Genomic DNA, 17405 nt, shown 5'->3' on the forward strand with positions numbered 1-17405 from the left:
CCAAAATTAAACGAAAATACAAAACTCGCTTTCTGGTGCCATCGAGAGCAGCATCTCAAGACAACTTGGCTGGCCATGTGGGATGACTGCAAATACATGCATTTTTAACGGGTTGAAAAAGATGGGGACCACACAAGCGGAAGGCGCTTCAAAAATGGACAGCCAATTTCTGTCGCGATTTCTTCGCTCAAACGATGCTCAAGTGACGGAGAAAAAAAAAATATGTACCGCTTACAAGAGCAGAAAAACTCGACTCCAAAAGCACCACGTCAATGAAAGAAAGCAAACCAACAACAACAACAACAAAACAGAAAGCTCAAACTGGGCGTCAAAAGACAGAAACCAAAAAGCAACAAAAGACAAAAAGAAGAAAAAAATGAACACAACAAATCGACAAGACCGCTCAAAGCAAGTATAGCTCAGAACAAGTAGTTTGACAGCATGTCTTCGGGCATGTACGAGGACGGAAGGCTGTTGAGGCGCGATCGTTTGGCAGGGAATGGCTGGGTAAAGATGTGATCGTCTTGGCCAGCAGCAAGCGAGTGGTTGGGAGCAGCGCTGTGGTTGCTTGTACTGCTAGTGCTAGTGCTACTGCTACTGCTGGAGCCGTGACCGAGAGAGTGTGCCACGTGCGGCGGATGGGACTGGGAGTAGGGTGATTGGTGACTGTTTGTGTGATGCGCTCCTGCATGCGAAATGGATGACTTGCGACGGCCGCCTGGTGGAGTGCTATACATGTCAATCAAAGCCAAGCACAAACAAAGAAAATTCAAACGGTCAGAAACAAATCCCACAACAAAAGCACAAAGCGGGGGTTCATTTTGTTCGCCCAGCTTACTCTAGTCCAGGCAGAAAGTCGTCATTATCAAGCGAGAACGAAACTGACTTGCGGTGACGCTTGGACGCATGAAGCGTGCTTGGGTCAGCAGCAGCAGAAGCTGAAGAAGAGGACGAAGAAGACCCATGGCTGGTGCCGTGCTCATCGCGGCTGCCGCGTCGCAGAGGCTTCCCTATGCTCGTTGGGGGCTGAGCAAAGCTGTGATGGGGAGGGTCGTCCTCAAAGGCAGAGGATGCGGTGCGCTTCGAGGTGTGGCTGGCGGAAAAGGAGCCGTTGCGAGATGCCCGGCGTGACTTGGGCGTATTCCCGGCGAAAAACAACTGGTCCACCGGGTCTTGGGAGATTGAAAACCGCATATTTCCACCAGGGAAGGGCGACATGAGCAGACCGGCCAGCGCGGCGTCATCGGCACCGTCCTCGCCTTCGCCCTCTTCGTCGTCGGGGAGACTCAACCCCTGCTCCTCGGCCTTCTCGCGGGCAATCTGCTTGTCCAGCAACGCTTGCAGGTGGGTCAGTCGATGGTCGTCGGCGACAGCAAACGTCGAGGACAACCTTCGCCCTCCGTGCTTGTTGTGAGCGGGCAGCACGAGCGCCTCGAGCAATTCGGGCGAAGGGTGCTGGTTGACTGAATGCCCGTTTGCGCCAGTGCTGAAATCACTCCCCGCAGAAACAGGACCACCGTCGGGCAGGTGGTGGTGGTGGTGCTGGTGGTGGTTGGCGAGGCTGGAGTGATGATTGGCAGGATGCTGCCCGAGCGAGCCCGGGTGGAAGCTCGCAGAGAGACGTCGGCCATCGGGGCCGTGTCCTCCTCGCGACGATAAAAAGTGCGCATCCTCGTCGTCGTCGTCCAGCTGCTTGAGCAAGGTGTTGATGCTGTACTTGCGGCGATGTAGGCTTGCGGAGGTAGGCGTGGGCGGCAAGTCATCGTTTGTTGGCTGGACTGTAAAGTAGCCACCGCCCAGCGCAGAGACGTGTCGGTCATCGTGCAGCCCAAAATGGTCGTCAGCTGCGGGAAGGTGCATCAGACCGCTGCCACCAGTCGCGCGTCCGTGCGACGCGGCGGATGGATAATGAGCGGCGCCACCAGCAGGATACGCTCCACCACCACCACCCGCTGCTGGATACGCGCCACCCAAAGGAAGTTGCAGCATGTTCATGTTCATGAGAGCCGCCGACGAGTCCATCGGGTAGGGCGTGACGAAATGCCCGGGAGCGTTGGCAAAGTGCGATGCCGCGAAAGGGGCTGGGTGCTGTTGTTGGAAATAACCAGGGTAATTATTAAAAGACGACGAAGCGTGATGACCAGCATTCGCATGATGGTTGTGGTTGGTGTTGTTGTTGCTGCTGTGTGCTGGTGCAGTTCCAGCAATGATGGCCGCTGCATTTGCATTTGAGCGCGCGGCGACTTCGGCGGCCGCCGCGGCTTGATCGGCGGCGATTTGGGCCTTCGAGCGCCGTCCCTTCTTTCGAGGAAGAGCAGCAGCAGCTCCACTCGGTCCAACGAGAGTGGGATTTGGGACGAAGGTGGCGGTGCCTGTTTGCGCCGCCAGCGCTGGTGGCGACGAAAATGTCACCTCAAACCCGGCTCCAACGTGCTGCAACGCTGCTGCGCTCGTCAACACGCCGGCTTTCTGCTGCTTCTGCGACGTGGCTGTGATGGAGGCTGAAGGTTCAATGAATGGACGATTGTAGTAAACGTGCCATTCTGGAAAAGGCGGCAATGCTGGTGGCGGTGGTGGCTCGAGATCGTGGTCGGCGTTCGTCTGTGAGAGGAGAGGGGAGAGAGAGGAGTGTCAGTGTCAGCAGCAATGTAGGAAGATGAAAAAAAAAAAAAAAGAAACTCGAACAAGAAGAGTGCAAAAACGCCCCCGCGCACTTGGGATGCAACCCGACCCAATCCTCACATCGCAATATGCACAATTTCGCATAAAGTGGTCATCCGTACCGTGCTCAGACCAAGGGTTTTACGCGCGAGCAAGCGACGCATTCGCAGCGAACGGTGCTCTGCGCGCAGCTGCTCCAGCTTCAGCTTGACCTCGACGCTCTCCTGATTCAGCTCCGTGATAAAGTCTGCCGCAAATGTGAGGATCTCGATGATCGAGTACAGCCGGTCGCGGTACGTTCCGGGCACGCATTGGCACAGGTCGTTCAGCTCGTCGCGCAGATCGATGCGTCGTTGCTTTTCTGTTGGTCGGCAATTCAGACAGTCCATGTTTGACGTCAGTGTTTCAGCCAGAGGAGTAGGCAATGATGGCAATGGTCACCCCGCATCCGAAGATTAAGCAAACTGAATGACTAAAATTTGCCAAAAAATATTGAAAAAAATAAAAAAAAATAAAAAAGATCTCTGTAAAATCTGCCTCGGGTCGGTTTCTGGTTGGCGAGGCCACCATCATGCAACCCTCATAGAGTGAGTCGCGTGGGCTCTGCAATTCCGAGGTTGTGAGCAGGACGGCAGCACCAGCAGCACCAGCAGGAGCGGGGTCACCAAGGACCGGAATGACAGGCAAAACGGAAAAAAAAAAAAAAAGTTTGATTTTTTTGGCAGTCAAAGCTGAACATTGAGCGACAGAATCGGCCGATGTGTGTCCTTAGTAGCGAGGGAAGCAAAAACAAAGCAAGGACGTTGAGGGCTTTTGAACATCGACGCCGCGGCCGGGACAGGACGCAGAAGCAAAGAACAGATCAAAAAAAGGCGCGAGAAGACAGAATGGCGCGCAAACTTCAGACCTTTGGCGGAGTGCCTGTCGCGCGACTCCTCGCGGGCAACGCGCGGTGCACGGGTCTTGGCAGTCGAGCCACTCATTGCGAGCGAGTGGGGGGGGCGGCGGTGGCGTCAAGGAGCGGGCAGAAGGACGGAGGAGAGACTCAACACAAAAAAAAAAAAAAAAAAAAAAAAAAAGAGTGACCGAAACCAATCGCTACTCTCCCAAGGCTCCAAAGCCAAAGCCGAGCAGCGCAGACCGCCATCGATCAAAACAGGTGAGTTTGATCAATTTGAGCTTGCAGTGATTTTAAAGGTTGTCAACAACAACAAAAAAAAGCAGCGACGCTCCTTAGCCTGTTGCTTCGCCCTCAATGCGACGAGCGTCAGCCTCAACTTGGGCAGCCAGCTCAGCAGCCTTGTCCTTAAGGTCAGATGCAAGACGCTCGACGTTCAGCTGCGTCGCTTCAACAGCTAACTTGGCTCGGCAGTCCAAGCAGCTCATTCACGTTGTATCCAAGAATCTCAAGCTTTCGGCAAAATAAACTCAATGTTCTTGCCGGCATGCAGAACGGAACACGAACACCAAACGTGAACTGATTGACAGACAACAGGTATTTTTCAGAAAATTGTGCCAGTATCACACCAGGCTCATCACACTTGAATGACAGCATTGTCCAATCCTCCTTTTCCCGCCTTTTTCACTTTTTAGTTCCTCTCAGTTCCTCGTCTCCCTCTCACCTCGCCTTCCCGTCCAGGTCTTCGCTTCCACTGACATGTACAACACACTTACTTAGTCTTGAGCAACCCATCCCCAAAGATATTGGCAGGTGAGATTGAGCAAAGAAGTATCTGTCAAAAACGAGCTTATGTGCTTTCGTGCGGCATTGATGTTGCAACCGAACCAGGGACTAACAGCAGCAGTGTGTTCGCTATCGTCGTTTGACAGTCATGGCCTCCAACCCGCAACCGTTCGACGTGGACGCCATTGTGCAACTTGTATTAGAGCAATCCTATCTCAGCCAATGCGATCCAAGCACACTGATGCAACAACTGAGCGCTCGCGCAGCCGCCGCCAGTGCCACCCGTGCCACCCATCACACCATCTCACCGCTTGCCTGCCAGTTCGTCGAAAAGTGGGTTGCGCTGCGCGATCAGGACCCAAGTACGCAGACGAAAGAGTTTGGAACTATGCTCCAAACTCCACTCCCTCTTGGCATTGTCAAGCGGAACCAGACAGGCAGCATGATCATTGATCCTTTCCTCCTCAAAACGGTCGGCGATACACATACTCGATTGGCCAAGCAACTTGGCTGCGGCACCTCCAACCCCCAACGCAGCAAAATCGTCGTCATGATCCAGGCGAGTGGATCGGGCAAGACGCGTGCCATGTTTGATCTCCGTGACGACGGCGTTGTCGTTCTCATCCGCCTCTCGTATAAGCAAGATCAACTGACGCCCCAAACCGAGAGTCTCACGAGATACTTGCGCGACATACACCGCGAGGCGAGCTCCCTTGCTTACGAGCACCGCTCGCACGACTCCGAAGCCGCCGTCCCGAAGGATGTCAAGCTCCACCTCCGCAAGCTGGCTCAACTTGGGCTCGATGCCATCCGACTCTTTGTCTTTGCACACGTCGAATGGCTGCTCGCCGTCGTTGACGCATTGCATGAGCACCACGCCAGTCTGTCTCTCGACCTGGAGTTGCGTGTCCTGTTGCTGCAGGCACTCGAAAATAGCTTTGGTTCGGATGGCGTCTCTACCATTCTCGAAGAAAATCTTGCGCGGCTCAAGGGAGACTGGCCCCCTGACCAGATCAAAACGCACTGCAAGAATGTTATGAATCGCTTCCGCGCAGCTTGCTCCGAGGAGACGCCCGTTATCTTTGCGTTCGACGAGGTCGGTATGCTGCGTGGTGCCGAAGGCCTGTTCTACCACTGGGACGACTTTGAATCGGGACTCGAGCTGGAGCACATCGAGGAGCTCGTAACCAGACGCCACAGGACAAAACGTAGTTTCATCTGCGACGCGCTCTATGGCCTCCGCCTCGTCTTCAACTCGCTGGATCAGCGCTACGACGTGCTTGTCGTTGCGGCAGATACTAACTCTGCCGTCCGCCAGCTCCGCAGTGCTGGCGGGTCGTCGCCTCTCAACGCGGGCGTGTCGTTCTTTGAGCCAAATCATGCTGTCAGCGCCGCTGAGATGTTTGATGTCTTACGACACTACTTTCGCCTCGATCCATCGCACATCAATGACCTCGAGCCTTATTTGAACAGGTTCAACGGCCGCCCGCATTTCTTCTTCTACACATTCTTTGAAGACTTTGTGTTGTTACTGCGGAAGCGCAAACCTGCCACACAGATCGATTTGCTCAAGTGTATTGCTGACGCCGCGGTCACCGGTTGTAGTACTGCCATCGCCAACTTCCAAAGGGACGTTCTGGAGCCGCGAACCTCGACGGAACATCCGGAGCATCCTTGCTTGATACGCTTGCTTTTCGAGTACTTTATCCGTGGCAACGTTGTCCGCCTTTCTCCCGAGATTCGCAACCGCTTGCGCGACTCGAGTTTGCTCTTCATGGTAGGCGTCATCAAAACACCTTCGCCTCCATCCATGGAGGACGATGGCTCGGTGGAGGACGATGGCTCTCTCCTCGGCTTTGACATTTTTAGTGCGGTGGCGAGCTCTACACCGGTCGCGCCCGGTGACACGATCGAAGTGCCACCCCTCGCCCCGCTTATCGATGGGTCCTCGCCGTCCATGAGTCACAGTCATGCCCAGTCGCAGACGTCGGTCGCTTCGTCCTACCAACTACACCGCGAGTACATTGTGTGCATTGCCCTCGAGCAACTTGTTTCCAGCATGCTGGGCAACGCCCGGGATCCGATCATGGCGCACGCCATTGAAAGCGCCGAACTGCGCGCCTCTCGCTCGAATGCGGGAGATGAGTGTGAAGATGTGCTTGCCTGGGCCATGATACGTTCAGTGCTGCGCAGCCCAAATGGAACTGTCTCTCTGAAAGACTGCTTGAAGCTTGCCCTCGTCTCGGACTTTGTCTGGCCCGCTTGCTTAGACGACGTGTTGGTTACTGGGCGATGTGCCAGGCTCGCCCATTCCGGCAAAGCCGCCTATCGTCTGGTGGACAAGTATCCAAACGCCATCATCCTGGGCGGCGTCAGCCGTATCGACCTGCACGTTCCTTTGGTGCGCAACGGTACTCGCGGGCAGCTGTCTATCCAGGTCAAGACGGGTTCCGGAAAACTGGATGACGCGCTGTGCTCCGTGTCGCCCGGCTGTCAGTTTGCGCCAAGAGCCACTCGGCTTATCAGAGCTGCATCGACGGATTCGACCATCAACCCAACGAATACCCTCACGGATGCCGACAAGAAGGCGATTTTGGAAACCGCTGAAAGTCGTAACGAGTATCGTGCATGGCTTGCGAAAACTTCGTTGGAATCTCTGTGGGTTCGTGCCATTTTTTCGACCTCTCCGTTCCCGAGTGATTTTGTCAACGGCGTTAACGATCACAACCAACAACATACCCTCGAACCCATTCTGCTAATCGGTCCGTTTGCCGAGATGAGTGACACGTTGGCATTCAAGTCCAATCGATCTAAGCCACTTACATGGAACGCGGCAGATGCCTGGGCACTGCGTTTGCAGAGTACAGGCCGCACGTTTGTATGAAACTAGTCCTGCATGTTTGACTTTTGCTTTTGAGCTCAATTGTGAATGATTAATATTGAACACCCCTCAAACCATCCTGCTTCACAGTTGAATCACTCGTACTTTTTTCTTTTGTCTTTCTTCTTTTGGTCGGTAAATGATCTCGCTATGAAACCAACTTGCAAACAATTCAGTTCGATCATCGCCTGACGCTTCACTGCGGCAGCACGATGCACTGCCTTTTGTGTTTATGTTGTTGTGTGGTGACTCTGTGGCGTGTGAGTGTGTGTGTTGTGTGTGTGTGAGTGTGTGTGTGTGTGTGTGTGAGTGAGCGCGATGGCGATTAACACGCTGCTCGACACTCAAAAACCAGTTTCCCCTTCTCCCTTTCATCCTCCGTTTCGCAAACATGCTGATGGGGTATGTCTGTCAACCCCCTTTTCCACACTTTACAGCCTCAGCCCATCTTCTTGCAGCTCCAGAACGACGACAGAGGGGAAGGGAGGCCAGCGCGATCCATGAACTGAGCTGCAATACAAAACGCCATGTGCCTTTTTCTTTTTTTTTTTTTTCTTTTTTTCCCTTTCGCTCCATTCTCCACACCCATGATCGATGCCGATGACTCGCTGGTATCCAAAGCTCACTTTGTTCGGCACTTCCTTGTCTGTGATCCCTTGCCAGCGTGTGATTTTGCACTCCCCTCGTTGCAAGAAGAAGAACAAGAAAGAAGCCTCCTGTCTCAGTCAAAACCTTCTGTTCGTTTCCCCGACTGCCAAGACATTGACAACTCTGCTGTGGACCCCATCGAGAGACCCTCAAAGGATCCCTACCAACGCAACCCAACCAAAGCAACAAAAACAAGCCAACTTGAACGCAAACAAGTCGCCTTGTTCAGACCCGAAACCCAATCACAAAGGAATCGAGCAAGATCAAAACCACACCACCACTATGGCTGAAACCGCGATCGACCCGACGCTCGAAGTTGTGCAGTCGGATGAGCACGACCATGCCGTTGCGCACCCAGCCCCATTCGCCATCCACGTCACGCTGCTGTCTGGTCAGCGCATCACTCTGATGGTACGCCTTCGTTCGTTCCCACGTTCGATCGTTCGTTTCTTTGCTTTTTATGCACTGTGGATTGTGGATGGAATTGTTGTTTCAGCTCACTTTGCGTCTCTGTGAACTCTGGTTGATCACCGGTCTTTTGTAAAACTTGCAGGCGCTGCCGACGACCGTGCTGGACGACCTGATCATCCAACTGGTCAACGAGCCCATCTTTTTGATTGAGACGTGCGTCAAGTTCGAGCTTGCCAATGGCACCGTGCTCCCGCGTGGCATTCCTCTCGGCTCGATTGACGGCTTTGGTGCCGACGCGTCCATCCTTGTCAAGCCTGAGGTCTACACAGAGTTTGAGGTTCGCGCGCATCTCCAGATCATCCAGGACCAGATTCTCGCCAACACGGCCGACACCACTGCCGCTCCCAGCTACCTCTTTGATCGCATCTCTGGCACTGCTCGTGCAACCGACAACAATGCTGGTATGGTGTTGTGGCATGGTTTTTTTTTTTTTGAGCTCCTGACCCTGGTTGGTTCTACATTCCTATTTGCACTCACTTCGACTCACAACTTTGACATTCCAGCTCCCCATGCTGTCCCCCGCCATGCATTCGAGCCCGAGGCCGATAGCAGCACATCTCTGAAGCTCTTCTTCCCGGCTCACCACGTCACTCCGGCCGAGCGCTTCATCTCTTCCGTTTCCCTGTCGACCTGGAACCCCGTGCCTGCCCACCGCAAGCTTCTCGGTATGAGCTGTCTCTTTTTACGTTCTTTTGCTCTCTTCGTCTTTGATGATGAACCTGTAATTGATCTGTCGCTGACTGTCGGCATTTCTCGATCAATTAGGTGACTTGGCCTACCTGACCGCTGTGACGCAAGAGGGCCTCACTCTGCACATTACTGCCACGGCAGCGGGCTTTTTCCGCAACCTCTCGACTGACGACCTGTTCGACCCCCTGCCGCACTCTCGCCCTTTCGCTTCGCACTCGCTCGCCAGTGTGCTCGGCCAAGCCAGCCCCGTCTTCAAGGCCAACTACCCGCTGTTCAAGAGGCTGTTGGTTGCCGCCGAGGCTGCCAACTTGCGTCAACAGCAGCTGCAGCAGCACCAGCACCAGCAGCAGCAGCAGCAGCAGCAGCAGCAGCAGCAGCAGGCAACGGAGGCCAACGCTTCCGAGACTGTGCCAGCAGCAGAGACGGCTCCCAAGACTAGCGAGGCGGCTGCTGATGCCGCCCCAGCACCCCAGCCCGTCAATGTGCTCGAGCTGCTCTCCAAGAGCAGCGTGACCGTGTACGAGGCGGCGCCCATGGCTTTCCCGCGTCACACGTTCATCACTCCGACGTTTGCCCGTCACAAGTCGGACGCTCTCCGCGCTGAAAAGTTCAGCATGGGTGCACGCGCTGAGATGCCGAGCGCTCTCCCCGGCCAGCTGCGTGACTGGAATGAGGAATGGCAGGTCCAGGCCACCACCCCCGTCGAGACCGCCGACGAGCGCCTGGCCCGCGACGCGGCCTTGAACGACTTGTACAATGACTTTGTTGGCGCAGCCATCCGTGGTGCCCAGGAAATCGTCTCGGGCAACATTCCCGCCGTCAATCCCGGCGGCGCCCGCGAGCAGCAGCTGTACATTTACAACAACATCTTTTTCTGCTTCCCCGACAGCACGCGCGAGCTCTTCAACCAGAACAGCGCTGCCGTGCACGCCGCCGCAGCCTTGGACATCAAGTCCATCTCGGTGCTGCGCCACCTGCTCCCCGAGAAGCTGCACCAGCTGCTCGCTGTGGTGATTGATTTCCGCGGCTTCCGCGTCAGCGCGCAGGCTCTGCTCCCTGGCATCTTCCGCCGGGACGGCACTCCGTTCTTGCGCCAGGGCTTTGATCCCAACGGCACCATGTACAACTACAACGAGGAGTACTCTGACCTGTTTGGCAAGGTTGCCGAACATCTGCGCCTCAAGCCGCACGCCATCCCGAGCGGCAAGATCCTCAAGCAGGTCGAGACTGCCATCGCTGCTGCCGACCCCGAGCACGCTGCTGCCGAGCCTGCTTCGGCTGAAAAGGAGAACGAAACCCATCAGACAGTGCTTGCGGCTGATGTTCGTGGCGTGTTTGGTGCCGACAACCGCATGTACATGATCGAGACCCAGCGTCTGACTCCGGTTGATGTCAACTTTATGCCCGAGCTCACCCCGCTGCCTGCCCCCGGCTCGACCATCCCGAGCGATCCGACCGTGTACGTGCCCAAGAAGGAGCACGAGCTGTGTCTCCTCCGCCGTGAGCTGCTCGAGCGCCACCTCAAGCAGCAGGCGAACGATGCATGGCGCGCCATGATGGCCGAAGAGATTGCCGCCAAGAAGGCCAAGACCGCAACCGAAGGCGAGGCCGCGGCTGCCGATGCTGTTGCTGCTGCTGCCGAAAAGACACCCGAGGAGCAGGCAGAGGAAGCCGCCGCTGAAGCTGCTCGTGAAGCCAAATTCGCTGCGAACATGGAGGCGCTGGTTGAAACAGCCCGTGTCAACGTCGACACCTTTACGCGTTTCGGAGATCTTGCCACCGACGAGGAGAAGGCTCAAGTCCGCGCGTTGGGCGCCTTTGCCAACGCGTGCACTCTTCGTTTGGTGAGTCGGGGATTTTTTTTTTCGTGTCGAGTGCGTATTTGGATGGAGCAGGGCCCCGACTGTTCTCACTTTTTTTCTCTCTGCTTCTGATTTGGACAGGCCGACGAGTTTGTTCGCAGTGACAACCGCACTTCGTTCCCAGTCGATGGTGACGCGCTTACACAGCTGATGCACTCGAACGGTCTGAATATGCGCTACCTCGGCGCTGCGCTAAACCACATCATGACCATGCACCAGAAGGCGTCGGCGTCGCACTTTGCCAAGGTACAGACTTTTTATTTTTGCGTGAATGAACCCTTTTCTTGCAGTTTGTTGGAAAAACCAGCAACAAAAAAAAAAGTCTCTCACTCAACAACCTTCCTTGCTCGTCTTGATCAGAAACTGATTGCTTCCGAAATGATCGCTCGTGTGGCCAAGCGCATGCTGCGCCATCGTCTGTCCAACTCCCAAAACCACGCTGTTGCGGACGCTGTTGCATCGTTTTTCAACGCGCTGTTCGACGCTCCAGTCGCCACTGCCGCTTCGTCGTGTGTCTTCCCTGACGCCACCGCTCTGATTCTGCAAGGCGAGGTATGGTGTTACTCGTGTTGATCCATGTTCGACGAAAGACCCGAAGCAGGTGTGTCTGACGAATGGTTTGTTTCTTCATGTTTTTTGTTTTTTTTTTTTTTTGTTTTCGTCGAAGGCCGCTCAGCAGCAAGACGGCAAGGCCAACGCCGGAAAGAAAAAGTCCAAGCCCAACAAGGCCAACAAGGCTGCGCTGGTCGTATCGCTTCCAGTCGCCACTGCCGAATTGCAGGCTCCCTCTGCCCTCTCCAACCTGTGGGCGGCCATTTTCGACGAGGTCAAGCAGCACTTCCGCTTTGACTTTGCGGCACATCTTGCCAAAAACGCCGCTCCTTCGTTTGCCGCCGTCAGCGCTGCCTTTGGCATTGAGCTTGTGCCATTGCTGCGCGCAGTTTGCGTCAAGACTGGCATCCAACTTTCAGCCCGTGACTACCTCATCGAGTCTGGAAAGCCTGTGCTGTCTGCCGCCGATGTTCGCGACGTCTATCCCCTGGTGAAGCGAATTGACATGCAGGTAACGTTTTTGTTTTCTTTTTTTTTTTTTCTCGTGCCATGTCGAGATTGGTTGGATGGCAAACACGCGTGCTCACAATGGGTGGGGTGTGTTTGTGAACAGAACCCCGATGTGCGCCAATTGGTGTACGACGCGTCGCAGCAGTTGCACTCTGGTAAAGCAATTCAGTTCTGTTGTAGGCGGTGTGATGGTGGTGCACTTTTTGCTCATTGCATCGCCTTGAACCCCCCTCCCACATTCCCTGCAGACGACGGCGACATCAACACGGCCATTGAAATGTTCATGCAGGCGCTTTTGCACACGGAGCAAACGCAAGGCGTTGTGACTACGACCTCGATGACCATCCTCCAGTGAGTGTCCTGATTGTGCGTTGGCGTATCGTGCACAAACATGCCTCGTCACTGACGTTTTCGCTCTTCCACAGACACATCTCGGCATGCTACGAGCGTCTTGGCGAAGATGCCGCCACGCTTCAGTTTGCCAAGCACGCCGTGATTGTCGCCGAGCGTGCCGCTGGCCTGGACTCTTCGTTGATTCTTGAGCAATATTTGCAGTTTGCCATGCTCTGCGAGGCAATGGAAGACAACGTCATGGCACTCAAGTTCCTCCAGCGTGGACGCTACCTCGTTTTCGTCCTCTTTGGTCGCGACCACCCTGTTCTGAGCCGCATTGATGTAAGGTTTTTTTTTTGGGGGGGGGGAGCGGATGTGGCGTGTTTTTGGAGCGCTGAAAACCGCCCTCGGCGCAAAGACTCAATCCTGGTGTCTGTTTCTGTCGTTTCCTCGCTGTAGCTCGCCATCTACCGCTGCCTGGCTGCTCTTGGCGACGTCAATCGCGCTGCCCGATTTGCATGCTTTGCCGCACTTTGCCGCTGATTCCAACCGAGTGCTTGAGCTGTGAGTAGATTGACTTATTTTCTACCTTTACGTGTCTGTACTATGCATTTGGGCGCTCATCACATTTATCTTGCCCACCTTCACATTCGTCCTGTAGCCGCTCTCATCTGGCCTCTGCTCTGTTCTTGGCCGACAACCTCAAGAAGGCCATCGAGATGGAACGCGAAGTGCTCAAGATTTGCGAAACCAAGGTAGGTCATGGTTTGTTGTGGCTGTGTCGCATTTGTTCCGAGTCGCTCGCGCTCAATTTTTGTGTCGATTTGTCTGATGGCAGTTTGGCAAGGATGCTGCCGATACTGTCTTCCATCGTGACCAGCTGGCGCAAATGCAGGCGCTTTCTGCTGCCAAGATTAGCGTTTCGGTGAGTGCCGATTGGTTGATGCCCATCCCTGGTTTTTTTGGTTGATGTGTACCAGTTCTGACGTGGTCGTCCCGTTTCTGTTTCCATTTTTTTGTGGCACCACTTTGTAGCAAATCCAAGCGCAGGCTCAAGCGCAGGCTCTCGCAGCTCGCACTGCACGAGCGGCCCCTGCAGTGGCAGCCACCCCGGCCCCAGCACGGGCATCAAGCAAGAAGCAGAATCTCAACATGGACGACATTGACTCGCTCGTCCGCTTTATTGATGGCGGCAAGAAGTCCAATAAGAAGCATTAACGTTTTTGCTGCACTTTGTCTGTTTTGGGTTGACTCGATCCACAAAGCTTGATAATGGGTGATTGGTATTATTTACAATGAAGCAACAACAACACTTAACCTTCCTTAACATTCAACGACAACGGACAACTGACAACGAGTTCCTCTCTTCAGTCCATCCAATTGGTGTGCTTGAGAACATTCGAGGTCTTCTCCTGGTTTCGGAGCACTTCGTGCCAGTCCTTGAGATGCCGCGGCACGTGGTCGGGATGCTGCAGCTTGCCACGAGCAAACTCGCGACCGCCATACACAACAATCTCGTCGGCGACATGTCCACGGCCGGGACCGCGGCCGATGTGCACGCCAAGCGCAGTATTGCGATAGTGAGTTTGAACGTTAGGAACTGCCCTTCCCCATGGCTCAAAGGGGGCCGGAGCAACTGGTGTGGCTGCTTCTTGGATTTTGGCGCACTCCGACACGGGCACGGGAACCAAAAACCACTCGCCCTGTCGCTTGAAGGCAGTCTTGGGCTTGTTAACGAGCTGCTTGGGTCGGAGGAGCTGGTGAGCTTGGTGCACGGTGGAGACGACGTTTGGGAGCTCGCAGAAGAACAAGTGGCCCTCGTCAACGCCGACCAGGTGGCAATGCAGATTTCCGGTCGTCCATTGCCGGTCGGTATGCTCGATATAGCGGCGCTCCATCATCATCCACTCGCGGCGAACCGTGACAATTTCGCGCACGGGCTCTTGCACGGTCAGCACAAGTTGGTGGAGTGCCGGATCGACGTTGGTAACCTGGAGGTCGGTGCCATCGCCCAGGTAGGCGACAAACTTTTGCTTGAACTCGTTCTTGCCGAGTCCCTTTGTGTTTCGGATGTCCATCAAGAAGGAGGTCGAATCGCGAGCGCCCCAAGCGAATTCGCGCGCAGTTGCGGTGATGGTGAGCGGCAGATTGGCCTGCTCGAAAGCCTTGTGCAGCAACTGGCCCTGAGACGGCATTTTTGGTGCGTGGGGATATGCGATGTTTTGTTGTGAGATGCAGCTACCGTGTGTTGTAGCCGTGTTAGTTCAATCACAAAAAAGTGTGTGTTGATTGAATAAGAGGAAAGACTGGCGTCAGTTGCGCTTTTTGAACGGGAGCGAGAGTGGAGAATCGCGTTACGTAAACAGGTCAAATCCAAAAATGCCAAAAACGGGCTATGACGTCTTTTCGAGATTTGTTTTGTTTTTGTTGTGTTTCTGCGATTCATCTCATTTCGCTTTGTGACTTGGAGGTGACTCGCATGACACATCGACCATGTAGAGGGGAACGGTGGATGGTGAATGCCAAGTTCGCGCTGTCGGGTGCGGAGGCTTTAGTTACAAAGAGTGGGAGCAGCGTTCTTTTTGAGAACGTTCAGTTGTGACCATAGGATCACTCGCATCCCCGGCGTCACTCTCAGTGAGCATGTTGCTTACCTTTGTTTGCTACCTAGGCTTGCTGCCCTTGGGGGCGGGGAGAGAGAGAGAGAGAGAGAGAGAGAGAGTTTTGGTGATACGATTGAATTGTGATCCATCACCCCTCCCCTTTTGCTCCCTCGCTCGGTTTCGATGTACTAGAATTTCTGATCAGATAGTTTGAACGAGGAGGCGAAAAATCCGTGGGCAGAGATTGTTGAGTTTGGAATTCTCTTGGCGATGCCACTTTTCTTTGTGCCCAAAAGCACACCACTTTCTTTTCACGATGAACACCGCCAAGACATCGCAACTGGATGAGCGGGAGACGCTCAGCGGATGCCAGCGGATCTACTCGACGCTTTTAGAGTTCGGAAGAGTTCAAAGCAGCGGCACCAAAGTGTACCTGCGCGAACTCTTTGAAACCGCTCGCTGCGACCACGTGAAAGATCTGAGTGCTCGGCGCGATGCCTACGAGGACTATGTGAACACGTACAGCCCCGGTGGCATGGAGCGCATCCTGGACTATCGCGATACCCATCGGGACGCCGAGGTGGCAAAGCAGGCGGTTTTACACATGTTTTTCAACGACCGTCAGGTGCTCTACAACGCGCTGACATTCCACAACCTGATGCTCAACCTGTTCATCTTTGAGCGGCCAAGTCCTTGGCGGGTTGTCAACGAGCCCAGCGCACCGAGCGCCACAACTCCAGCAGATCGCTAGATACTACCAAGCAATTTTGCCAAGACGAGCGCTTCGTAGTCGGCATCAAGCTCACCAAGCTCATCAAGCTCATCAAGCTCATCAAGCTCATCCAGAGATGCGACGTGTTCATACTGGAAATGACAAAGCGGAAATCTCGTCAATCACTGAATTTTCCGCATTACATGCACTCGACACCCGAATTAGCTCGTTTTCCATTAAACTTTGCATTGCCCACTCTTACTTTCTTTTGATTCTTGCTCCTTAGTTTCTGAGATGGCTTTCATTGCTGTGCTTCGCTTTATTGCACACTTTCTCAATGTGATTTGCGGCTGCATCGTTGCCGCCGCTGTCGGCGTGACTGTCCAAAACATGACCTTTGCTGGCAACCGTAATGAACACACAACCATCCAACAACAACGACACTCTCTGTGGCGCTGTGTGGCTCAGGTTTGGGCGAAATGCGCGAGGACCGTGTCACAGAACGCAAGTGGGCAAGCGTTACGTGCACTGCAACAAGCAAAGTCACAGTCATCACCATTGAATGGCTGTTCATTGGAGTGTGTCTAGACGGAGAGTGGAGAGAGGGAGAGTGGAGAGGTAGCTGAAGGAGGTAAGAGAGTAAGAAGGAACGATGATGGGAACGGCAGCAAGGGAGGGCAGCCGAGGACGAAGCCGAGAACGAAGGCGAGGGGGAGTGCAACGCGGTGGAGTACTGAGAGAGCGAAGAGAGGGGAGGGGGGGGAAGCGAGGGGTGGGAGCGACGAAGGGGGGTGGGAGTATCGGAGCTGGCGTGGCAGACGCGGGAAAAATACCAAAAAATACAATGCATCAATGACAGCAATTTACAAATCCCTATCCACACTCATGAACTCGCTGTATGCGCATGCGTTTTAAAATGAATATTTTTTCGTTACGATTTTCAAAATAACAAAACAAAAACATTGTATCTTTTTTTTTTTTTTTTATTCTCCCACTTTGTCTCAACACTCTGCCTTTGCTTTTGCTTTTGCTTTTTGCTTTGCTACTATTAAATATTAGGATTCTGCATCTTGTTTTCGGACTGGAAGCACGCGGGCACCCTCGACGACATCATGGGCAGCATCACGTACTGCGACTTTCTCATCGCTGCCGGTAAGAACCGAAAAAAAAAAAACATCAAAAATGCTCAGAAATCTACAACAACAACAACAAAGTGACCTATGAACTAACTGTATCACTATTCTGGTCCTTTTTTTGTTGTGTCAACAGGCATCATCTGCCTCGCACCGGCCGCCGTTTTCGCCATTCTGACCATCGTCTCGATCTGCAGGAAGGACACGACCGCCTCCGGCTGGTCGCTGATTGAGCTGATTGTGGCTGCGATGGAAGTCGTCATTATGCTGGCCGCGGGCATTGTTGCCACCGCGGGCCTCAAGGCGACGTGCGACTCTGTCTCGCCCCTGTCCTGCTCAACCCTGGCGGATAAGGTGCAGGAGGCCTTTGACTCTGGTTCGGCCGGCAACTTTTACAACAACCTGCTCGCTACGCAGGCGGGCGCATGGATTAGCACCGTGTCCTGGGCTGTTGTTGCCATCATCAACTTCTTCCGCTTCCGCCGCTACTCTCGCAGCGAGGATGTGGCCAAGCAAAGCCTGGTTGCCAGCGCCAACCTCAAGAACTCACCGAGCGAGAACTAACGTTGCATTCACTGCATTCCTTCCCCAACGGCCTCGACTTTTTGGTCCGGGGAGCGAGATTAAATGAATACAAATTTATAAATAATCAATGAGCATAGGTT

The 17405-nt window shown here is 54.2% G+C and overlaps 6 protein-coding genes across 6 annotated transcripts; 4 read left to right on the forward strand and 2 right to left on the reverse strand.

The window, feature by feature from the left end:
- Positions 1-227: 227 nt before the first annotated feature.
- On the reverse strand, positions 228-3742 carry CAOG_03837 (hypothetical protein). Its single transcript, XM_004363508.2, has 4 exons — positions 3569-3742; positions 2784-3022; positions 839-2601; positions 228-729 (listed from the first exon to the last, which is right to left on the reverse strand). The coding sequence occupies exons 1-4, from the start codon at positions 3642-3644 to the stop codon at positions 420-422; spliced, it is 2388 nt and encodes a 795-aa protein (XP_004363565.1). The 5' UTR covers positions 3645-3742; the 3' UTR covers positions 228-419.
- A 751-nt stretch (positions 3743-4493) lies between these two features.
- On the forward strand, positions 4494-7229 carry CAOG_03838 (hypothetical protein; the record flags this gene model as incomplete). Its single annotated transcript, XM_004363509.1, has 1 exon — positions 4494-7229. The coding sequence occupies one exon, from the start codon at positions 4494-4496 to the stop codon at positions 7227-7229; it is 2736 nt and encodes a 911-aa protein (XP_004363566.1).
- Positions 7230-8156: 927 nt separating this feature from the next.
- On the forward strand, positions 8157-13510 carry CAOG_03839 (hypothetical protein; the record flags this gene model as incomplete). Its single annotated transcript, XM_004363510.2, has 14 exons — positions 8157-8285; positions 8428-8746; positions 8849-9010; positions 9111-10879; positions 10979-11143; positions 11258-11449; positions 11565-11960; positions 12063-12114; positions 12208-12310; positions 12385-12639; positions 12752-12856; positions 12954-13047; positions 13131-13217; positions 13328-13510. 14 exons carry the CDS (start codon positions 8157-8159, stop codon positions 13508-13510), a joined length of 4011 nt encoding a protein of 1336 aa, XP_004363567.2.
- Positions 13511-13544: 34 nt separating this feature from the next.
- CAOG_03840 (hypothetical protein) lies at positions 13545-14588 on the reverse strand. Its single transcript, XM_004363511.2, has one exon. It carries the CDS (start codon positions 14485-14487, stop codon positions 13660-13662), a length of 828 nt encoding a protein of 275 aa, XP_004363568.1. The 5' UTR covers positions 14488-14588; the 3' UTR covers positions 13545-13659.
- A 597-nt stretch (positions 14589-15185) lies between these two features.
- Positions 15186-15646, forward strand: CAOG_03841 (hypothetical protein; the record flags this gene model as incomplete). Its single annotated transcript, XM_004363512.2, has 1 exon — positions 15186-15646. Exon 1 carries the CDS (start codon positions 15212-15214, stop codon positions 15644-15646), a length of 435 nt encoding a protein of 144 aa, XP_004363569.1. The 5' UTR covers positions 15186-15211.
- Positions 15647-15864: 218 nt separating this feature from the next.
- CAOG_03842 (hypothetical protein) lies at positions 15865-17399 on the forward strand. Its single transcript, XM_004363513.2, has 3 exons — positions 15865-16016; positions 16667-16759; positions 16877-17399. Exons 1-3 carry the CDS (start codon positions 15902-15904, stop codon positions 17302-17304), a joined length of 636 nt encoding a protein of 211 aa, XP_004363570.1. The 5' UTR covers positions 15865-15901; the 3' UTR covers positions 17305-17399.
- Positions 17400-17405: the final 6 nt, after the last annotated feature.

Source organism: Capsaspora owczarzaki (assembly GCF_000151315.2).
Source record: "Capsaspora owczarzaki ATCC 30864 unplaced genomic scaffold supercont2.5, whole genome shotgun sequence".
NCBI classification, from domain to species: Eukaryota; class Filasterea; order Ministeriida; family Capsasporidae; genus Capsaspora; species Capsaspora owczarzaki.